Source organism: Triticum dicoccoides, chromosome 6B (assembly GCF_002162155.2).
Source record: "Triticum dicoccoides isolate Atlit2015 ecotype Zavitan chromosome 6B, WEW_v2.0, whole genome shotgun sequence".
NCBI classification, from domain to species: Eukaryota; Viridiplantae; Streptophyta; class Magnoliopsida; order Poales; family Poaceae; genus Triticum; species Triticum dicoccoides.
In genome coordinates, this window is record NC_041391.1 from 27,551,578 (window position 1) to 27,561,565 (window position 9,988).

Here is a 9,988-nt window from a genome sequence, read left to right on the forward strand (position 1 = left end):
GGGGGGACAAATCTAATAATGCAGGCCTTGCATAAAACAGAGGAAAGAAACTATTCTAAGATAATGACGAGTAGATTAACTCTTGCTAACAACCAACGCTATGTTTGATATAAATTACAAAAATATAAAAAGGTGCCATAATATACCTCCAAATCTTCAGCAGATGCTCCAACTTTTGTGTCAGTAGTACTAGGTAGAGATGAACTTCCATAAGTGCTTCTGCAAAGTTCGACACATTAACAGAACCTAAGCTGCACCCGAAGGATGTGAGGAAGAATAGAGGGAAATTGAGAAAATATCCGCAAATACCTGTTTGTCCCTGCATCACTTGCAACTGATGGAATTCCCGTGCTCGTTGTAACAGGGGCAACCACAGCAGCACTTGTTCCACCGTTTTGCATGGAACTAGAAGAAGATATATCCCCATTGTACGACGGTCCAGCACCAGGAGGAGGCAAGTTTGCTATCGCATCATGGGAGCTTGGAGCAATTGTTCCTACTAAAGATGAAGACTGTTTGGCAGGTAAGGAAGGCTCCACAGAAACAGAAGTGGATCCAACAGGGGCAACAGAAGTGGATCCAACAGGGGCAACAGAAGTGGATCCAACAGGGGCAACAGAAGTGGATCCAACAGGGGCAACAGCAGTGGATTCAATCTCCCGGACAGGCTGCTGATTTGATGTCTTCTCTGCTAATTCACGTGCAATCTGAACATAAAGCCAAAAGTAATTGTAAAAATATTCTATGTCTTATTACACAATAATTACAGATGTCACGTCAAAAGAAATACCCTTAGCTCATCAGGAATAGACCATTTGGATTGCTTTGTCACTTTGTTGTAATAGTACCTGGACCAGCAGAATAGTGAGACTACAGAATAAAGAAAATCCATTGAGGCTGACTAAATAACAGAACATCTGTGGCATTAATTTCAATATGAACTTACTTCCGTCCTTCTGCTGTAGTAAATTCTTTCCATTCAGTTGAAGCGTCAGCCCGCTGTAACATTACAAAAAGTATGTAACAGAAACCGTAAATGGCCATTTAATATTAGTGCAAAGAAGTAGAGGACACCAAAATGTAGTCGTCCTACCAGACACTACCATATTTCTTTAGTTACTATATATAGTTACTATATATGCACCTGCCCTTTGCAGGAGGAAAATGAAGAATGCATTTTGGGCCAATTGTAAATGCTACTCGGCAATAATTGCAAGATATATATGATAAGGCAAAAATGGAAGAAAACATGTTGCACTTATTGTACGGAAAAAGTTAGGGTGTACTACTGCCGATGAAAGAAAGGAGGATCATGCAAGTATTGTTCCATTGTATTCATCAATTTTGTAAATTTAGATATCAGTCATGTGAAAACAAAATAATACCTAAAATGCAGGCATGCAACACAGAAGTTGTGCATGTTACAGAAGCAGATAAATTATCAATTTATACAAGCAAAGCCCAAAACTCAACTGTTTAAGCCTAGCATCATTGGAACTGCGATATCAACAAATGAGTTATACCAGCTAAATACCAAATGATGATCATGACAATATGTTGACAAAATAAACAACAATATGTTGAAATAGCACACTGAAATTAAAGTCAGGACTTCATGAGAACAAAGACAATATTAGGAAGCAAGGGAAATATATAAAACGTACATGACGTATAAAACATATAAGCACAACTAACCTCCAAAGGGGTCATCAACTCAGCAGGTTTCTCCCAACTTGATTGCTTTGTCCTCTTATTGTAATAGTACCTAGGTAAAGAACGATACCAAGCAAAGCAAATAAGTAGACAGACCAAAAGGTGCAACAGAATCAAGAGGAGTACATCACAAAGTTATTATTTAAAACAGAAAGTAATAGAAAGATGACTTACTTCTTTCCATCCCCTGAACTGTGCTCTTGCCAATCCGCAGAGCTAGGTTCAGTTGAGCTCACCTGCACATTTGCTAACTGAGTAGTTGCACAGGCAAGGATATCCAATTTTAAGTAGCATACAAAATGAATGATGCTAGAGTGGTCTTTTAGTAGACAAAAATCAAGTGATGGAAGTGTAGCAGAGGCCCTGCAGCAACTTACTGGGGGCACTGAAGCTGAGAGAGACTGATGCCCAGGCTGCACCATCGGCGACACAAGAGGTGCGCCCTGACCCGGGGCCGTGCCCCAGGGTTGAGATCCAGGAGGAACCGATGTTGGTTGATACTGAAATGTAGCATTAATTAACTTGTAAGCAAGGAAAATATTCTAATTATTGACATGGAGAAGCATTCCATGTATATTCGTCAATGGGGAACGGTGAGAAACAAAGGCATACGGTATAAGAAGGAGGCGGCATAGGGGTGCCCATGGTGGGCATAAGTCCACCAGGGAATACAGCTTGCTGCTGTGGCTGCATAGGAGCTGATGACATAGGTCTAGCTGCCTGGTACGGCATAGGAACAGCTTGCGATGCAGGCGGAACATGACCAGAGTGAGGAATATGTGGCCCAGGTTGCTGAAAATGTTGCATCTGCCCTGGCATGCCCATGTTAACTCCTGGCATGGCCTGACCAACAGGCCGATACTGTTGTGGCGCTGGTTGCATGAACTGAGGAGGCTGTTGTGGCGGACCTGGTGGCCACTGAAAATGGAGCACATAGTAGCTATTAATAACCTAACATATGACTATTAAGGTGCAGACTGCAGAAGGAAGCAAAAAACAAAATAAGATGTCCTTATTTACCTGCATGGGCATTGGTTGTCCCATATTTTGTGGTGCGGTAGAACCCATCATAGGAGGCCGGGGGGGCTGCTTGGGAGACAATTAATGGGGTTACCAAACTTGGAGACCACGCAACAAAGAGAAACATTCATGCGGTGAATAACCACATTACGATCTAAGGGGGTGATAACTTACCTGAGGCGGACCAGGAGTCTGCATATTACTCGCCATTAAACCGCATCAAACGACACGGATAACAGGAGGAATGATACCTGCCAAGTGACAAATTGAGATGTTAGAATATAACCTGCAGATGACACGATTGACTGTCTGTCAATCTACGATTGTATCGTGGTTGCATAGAGGACAGAAGGCAACTCAGGACTTTGGCACCCCTTCCATCTCAGATCTACGGCAGAAATGAAACAGGGCATGCCTTCTTTTTTGGTTAGACAGGCATGTTTCTGGTGAGCAAAACCTGACCGTTGGATCAGGCTCGACTCACCCAAACCAGTGATACTAAGCGACATAGCTCACGCGCCTCCTCACCACACCACCCTAGCTCATAAATGCCTGCCTGCCTACGTCCCGAAGAAAGCATACAGTATTTTAACCATCGAGCTCCTCTCTTGCATCTACTGGAATCAAAATATGGCGCGCACAGAACTAGGAGTCAAAATGCACTTGAATCGACACTAGAAGCCTTACCAGCTACCACTACAGATAAGCCATCTAACCTAAAAAGGACTGCACACAGAGGCGAAAAAAAATCTAGGGCACATAACCTCTGACTATCAAATCTAGGGCAATTCAGGATTTCCGCAGCCCTCCCATCTCAAATCTCCCGCAGAAAAGAGAAATACGGGGCATGCCTTCCTTTCTGGTTATAAACAGATGCGTGTTTGGTGCGCAAAACCAGAACGGATCTGGCTCGATTCACCAAAACCAGTGATACCGCTAGCCGACACACCCCACGTACCTCCTCGCGACACCGCCTTGCTCATAAACACTACCTGCCAATCTACTGCCCGAACAAACTACACGGTTTATCAACGATCCCTCCCCCTGCGTCTACCGGAATCAAAATATGGCGCGCACAGGACCAGAGGAGTCGAAATGCACTTGAATCGACACTAGAAGCCTTACCAGCATGGAAAACAGGCTGAATCTACAGATGAGGAATCTACACTACTGCTGCGCTAACACACGAGACAAACAGAAAAATCTAGGGTTTACATAAACCTCCGACTAGCATGGAAAACAGGCTGTCGGCGTACAGTGGCGGCCCGGATCTGGACGGTCCCCCGGCGCTCACCGGCGCCCAACCAAAATCACGGAGGCTACCCATCAGTACGGTGGTAGATAATCGGCGGAGGGCCGGAAAAGGCTCATACCTCGGGGAAACAGCGCCCAGGGACCGCGGGCGGGGCCGAGGCGGGAGGGGCGCGGCGCCGGAGCGGGGCGGGACGGGAGCGGGCGGCGTGAGGCGGCGGTCGGCGGCGAACCACCGGCCGCGACCGAAGGCTGGCGTCGGCTCGGATGTATGTGTGTATGTGTGTAATTCTGGGTGGCGTCGGGGGGAGGGGCAACGGGGCTGGGCGGTGGGCGGGGTCGGCGGCGGAGTGGGGAACCCTAGCGGGGCGGCGCGGGCGGGGCGGGGCGGCGGAGTGGGGAACCCTAGCGGAGGGGAGGGGAGCGGGGCGGCGAGAGGAGAGGGACGACTCGCTCGCTGCGGTTGGGAGCCGCGAGTCGGGCGTGAGGGCGTCGGGTCTCGGTCGGTCGGGGCTCGGGGCTCTGATGGAACTGGGACTGGCCCCGACCTGGGCCACCTTCCAGCGATTTATAAATACGAAAAAGAATACGGCATTTAAAGCATATACCCCAGTATTAATGTGCTTCCCTGAATACGCGATCTTTTCCTACCCCATCGATAAATATCGCCGATGCGATAAGTCCTCGAGACTACGTTGCCCTCGGTCGGAATACAGTTGGGTGTCGAACCTGCGTCAACCAACGTGCGAAAAAAACGTGCGAATGGTTAGGTAGACAGTGGTATCTTCAGACCATCAGGTTTCAAGTCACGTGCTCGCATTTGTCCTGAATTTATTTTAGGATTTTCGGCGATGCACGTTCAATGGGAGAAGACACTCCCGTCGAGTATGAGGCGTCTGCTGTAACTTTGTAAAATCTCAACATGATATGCCAGCTTAGTCTCTCGAAAGTGCTCGGGGTGAGTGTATGCGCATATATATGAGCGTTTGCGTCTGTATTGTGTTAAAAAAAACCTTGTTTACTGTTGATATTTTCAATTTATATATAGCCAAAAAATAGCAACTCTAGCGAGGGAACAACATTCGCTTCGTGTGTATGGTTTTCTACCATTGGTATTTCAGATGTGTTGGCTTGTATTTGCGGGCTAAGGTGGGCTTCATTCATTTGTAATGCGACACAAAACAAGCCTCTTTCATAGCGTCGTGTTTCATCGAGTTCTCCTTTTCTTTTTCATGTCAACCTCGCATCCAGCTAACTCTTCATTGAAGCAGTGTCGCGGTCCTCTTCTTTGAGCCTCCGACGGATTCTCTCGTAAGAAGACAATGTTGCCCCAAGTACAATCGTGGTTTGACGGGATGGATCGTATCCAACAGCGTAAATATTCCTCTAGAGACACTTTTTCGATGTTTATGAAGTTGTTAGTTTTAGTTTGTTTTCCCCTTTGCACTCACATCGTTGCATATTTGTCCTTTTTGCAAGTGTGTGAACTGTGAAGTGGAGAATATGTTTTTTGAGGGTGTGTATCTTAACTTTCTTCATCATCAATGGATCGCTTCTTCATCATCTCCATTCATGTGCAACAGTGCAAGTACATAATTTCAATGAATATCTTGCCATCCCTAACTACAAAAGAAAGAGCACACCATCTAGAGTATCTGCATCACAATCCTTGTGGTATGCTTATGAGTTATGACCCTCCTAATGGTTAATACCTGAGTAAACAAGGAGATGAATCAAACGCCATGACCATGTGCATGTCATGTTTTACCTCATGTTGCCATAGTATTAGCATGTATATCATTAGTCTTGTACTTTGCTGTCATACGTATTACGTGGGCCGATAATATGTGTTGCATGCACTCGAGTCAGTGGCTAAACCAGTGAGCAATGCTAGGTTTGCTCGAATAATCCATTTGGTTAACTGGAACATTTTCATGACTTGGCACGTGTGGGTAGCCATTATTGTTGTCCTTAAGTGCAGGTGGTCGTCGATTCATTGATGTGTTTATAATCAAGACAATGATACTTTCATTAACCGATAACAAACCTACTTTTATTATGCTAACGAGACTGAGCTTTAGCACCATTAAAGTTAGGCGCCCATCAATTTGTTTCCCCTTGTTAGTAACGGCAAATGATGTTTGGCGAACCAAAGATGAATTAATACCTAATAGACATGGTTGCTTAGAAAGGCGACAAAACAATTGAGCTCAGTTACTAAACCACGTCAATGCTCGTACCTAACGCGTCTTTTATTGTAGGCCACGGTTGCCCGAGATCGTTCATTATCACCCTCATAATTCATGTCATACACTTAAGATATATCCACCAAAATCACTTCCCGTGCATCACAAACTTGTCCACAAGTGCATAGATGATCGGAGCACTTATAGCCTAAAGCCAAACTTTGCGTCTTCTCATCTTCCCTAAAAAAAATTATGTTTCGTTTGAGTCAACCGTACAAACAATTTGGCTAGCTAGTATTTTGTCCAAATTTTTGGTTGCGCTTTTTTGGTCGATATCTGCATGAAAGGAAACAAGGTCGCTATGGAGCATGGGTAGCCATCCAAGGAGGAGCAATTTATTAATCTTTTATTTTAGTGGACATGAGTATCACGTTGCAAGATAATGTTGACATGCATACAAAATTAAAAAGCTATGTCTAGAATGTACATAAACCAAACATGCATGCATCCTTCACCTAGAGTCATAGTTGCTTCTGGTCTTGAGCCTCATGAATCATCTCCTCCCTTCATTGATGGTGCAAACAATGTGTTTTGGTTTATGATAAGGTTGTCCTACCAAAACATTGGCTAGCTAGAATTTCGGTCAGGCTTTTGTTTACCCTAAGTTGACCAGCATTGGCATGGAAAAATTGAAAGGGGGCATTACCATGCCAAAAGGTAGGCAACCATCATCCAACACATGAAAGTCTTTCGGCCATGAATAACAACTTGTTAAGGTACACTTTAAACACAATCCAAACACACCTTAAATTGCACAGCTACTTCTTCATGTACTAGATGGTCACTGACGGTGTAACACACCGGGGGTGGCTCATCTCCGGAGAGCCCGACAGTAGGCCTGCCCAAGGGCCCATAAGGCCCACCACGTGATTGGCGACATGGAGGAGCCTGGAGGGGAGGAAAGGCGCATAAGTCATCGACGGCCTAGATCGCATCTCCTCTTTGTAAAACCCTAGGCCCCCATCGTGCATGTAAGGTGGAGGCTAGGTGCTCTCATGCCCACCTATTCTCGTGGACTAGACTCTCGGCAGTACTTCATACACTCCATTATAGTCCCTCTCACGAGGTATACCCACCATGAATAACAATATAAAGCAGTGGAAGATCGATATAGTCGACTAGAGGGGGCTGAATAGTCGATTAACAATTTTTAGCTTCTTTTAACAAATTAGGGTTAACAACGAAATAGGTTGTCTAAATACAACTAGGTGGACAACCTATATGACAAGCACAACAAAAACAACAACACAAGCAAGCACAAGATAGAACATGATATAAGCTTGCACAAGGTAAATGTTAGAAGTAACCACAAGTGGAATCGGTGGAGATAAGGATGTGTTCCCAAAGTTCCCTCCTTTTAAGGGGAGGTATGTATCCATTAAAGCGGCCTGGAGGCACAATGCTCTCCAAGAAGCCACTAGGCCACCATATTCTCCTCAAGCCATCGCACAATGTAAAATGTCGTGATTCCACAAGTGGTGCACTTGAAGGCAGCAACATAACATTTATAAACAAGGTTGGGACTCTCTCCACAACTTAATTGGAGGCTTCCAACACCACCATAAAGCTTAATCGCAATGGAACGTGTTTCCGTGGTGACCTCTTCCGTCTAGGGTGCCCAAACATGCAAGAGTAACAAGATATGCAAGAGATTAATGGGGGAATCAAATTTCTCTTGATGGAAGTGTAGATCAAGGCCTTCTCGTCCAAATTCTAGAGTATCAACAAGTTTTGATGGCTAGGAAGGGAGATCAAGCGAGTTTGAACTTTAGGGCAACAATGGAGCAATGGAGAAGAGGTATGCCTTCCTGGGGAAGAGGACACCCTTTATATAGTATGGATCCAAATCAGTCCCTTACGGAATAGCGCATGATACGTCCATTTTGCATCATGCTTTTATATTGATATTTATTGCATTATGGGCTGCTATTACACATTATGTCACAATACTTATGGCTATTCTCTCTTATTTTACAAGGTTTATCATGAAGAGGGAGAATGCCGACAGCTGGGATTCTGGTTGGAAAACGAGCAAATATTGGAAACCTATTCTGCACCACAGCTCCAAAAGACCCGCAACTCCACGAAAGTCAATTTTGGATTTAATAAGAATTATTGATCAAAGAAAGTATCGGAGGGGGCCCACACCCTAGCCAGGAGGGTGCCCCCCCCTACTGGGCGTGCCCCCTGTCTCCTAGGCCCTCTGGTGGCCCTCCGGTGCCCATCTTCTGCTATATGAGGTCTTTTACCCTGGAAAAAATCATAAGCACGCTCACAAGACGAAACTCCGCCGCCACGAGGCGGAACCTTGGCGGAACCAATCTAGGGCTCCGACGGAGCTGTTCTGTATGGAAACTTCCCTCCGGGAGGGGGAAATCATCACCATCGTCATCACCAACGATCCTCTCATTGGGAGGGGGTCAGTCTCCATCAACATCTTCACCAGCACCATCTCCTATCAAACCCTAGTTCATCTCTTGTATCCAATCTTGTATCAAAAACCACAAATTGGTACATGTGGGTTGCTAGTAGTGTTGATTACTCCTTGTAGTTGATGCTAATTGGTTTACTTGGTGGAAGATCATATATTCAGATCCTTAATGCATATTAATACTCCTCTGATTATGAACATGAATATGCTTTGTGAGTAGTTATGTTTGTTCCTGAGGACATGGGTGAAGTCTTGCTATTAGTAGTCATGTGAATTTGGTATTCGTTCGATATTTTGATGAGATGTATGTTGTCTCTCCTCTAGTGGTGTTATGTGAACGTCGACTACATGACACTTCATCATTATTTGGGCCTAGAGGAAGGCATTGGGAAGTAATAAGTAGATGATGGGTTGCTAGAGTGATAGAAGCTTAAACCCTAGTTTATGCGTTGCTTCGTAAGGGGCTGATTTGGATCCACTAGTTTCATGCTATGGTTAGGTTTACCTTAATTCTTCTTCTGTAGTTGTGGATGATTGCAATAGGGGTTAATCATAAGTGGGATGCTTGTCCAAGAAACGGCAGTACCCAAGCACCGGTCCACCCACATATCAAATTATCAAAGTAACAAACGCGAATCATATGAGCGTGATGAAACTAGCTTGACGATAATTCCCATGTGTCCTCGGGAGCGCTTTTCTCATTATAAGAAATTGTCCAGGCTTGTCCTTTGCTACAAAAAGGATTGGGCCACCTTGCTGCACCTTATTTACTTTCATTGCTTGTTACCCGTTACGAATTATCTTATCACAAAACTATATGTTACCTACAATTTCAGTGCTTGCAGAGAATACCTTACTGAAAACCGCTTGTCATTTCCTTCTGCTCCTCGTTGGGTTCGTCACTCTTACTTATCGAAAGGACTATGACAGATCCCCTATACTTGTGGGTCATCAAGACTCTTTTCTGGCGCCGTTGCCGGGGAGTGAAGCGCCTTTGGTGAGTGGAACTTGGTAAGGAAACATTTATATAGTGTGATGAAATTTTCTGTCACTTGTTACTATGGAGACTAATCCTTTGAGGGGCTTGTTCGGGGCATCTTCGCCCTGACCAGTAGAGCAAAGAGCTGCTCCTCAACCTACTGAAACTACTGAAAATGTTCACTTTGAAATTCCTCCAGGTATGTTGGAGAAACTGCTAGCTAATCCTTTTGCAGGAGATGGAACATTGCATCCTGATTTACACCTTATCTTTGTGGATGAAGTTTGTGGATTATTTAAGCTTGCAGGTATTCCTGATGATATTGTCAAGAGGAAGGTCTTTCCTTTA

At 44.8% G+C, this 9,988-nt stretch overlaps 1 protein-coding gene across 2 annotated transcripts in view; it reads right to left on the reverse strand.

Moving 5' to 3' along the window:
* The window catches only part of LOC119323688 (pre-mRNA-processing protein 40A-like), a 15,750-nt gene extending 11,438 nt beyond the window's left edge, over window positions 1-4,312 (reverse strand). Inside the window, exons 1-11 of one of the 2 annotated variants that reach the window (XM_037597387.1) lie at window positions 4,107-4,310; window positions 2,908-2,984; window positions 2,734-2,799; window positions 2,326-2,631; window positions 2,091-2,213; window positions 1,888-1,949; window positions 1,696-1,765; window positions 947-999; window positions 791-848; window positions 310-707; window positions 147-219 (exon numbers count right to left, since the gene is read on the reverse strand). In XM_037597387.1, coding sequence (XP_037453284.1) covers window positions 147-219; window positions 310-707; window positions 791-848; window positions 947-999; window positions 1,696-1,765; window positions 1,888-1,949; window positions 2,091-2,213; window positions 2,326-2,631; window positions 2,734-2,799; window positions 2,908-2,943 — 1,245 coding nt within the window. In that variant the 5' untranslated portion in view covers window positions 2,944-2,984; window positions 4,107-4,310. Of the gene's footprint in view, window positions 1-146; window positions 220-309; window positions 708-790; window positions 849-946; window positions 1,000-1,695; window positions 1,766-1,887; window positions 1,950-2,090; window positions 2,214-2,325; window positions 2,632-2,733; window positions 2,800-2,907; window positions 2,985-4,106 lie in introns of both variants that reach the window. The other variant, XM_037597389.1, reaches the window with a different exon arrangement.
* Between the last annotated feature and the right edge of the window lie 5,676 nt (window positions 4,313-9,988).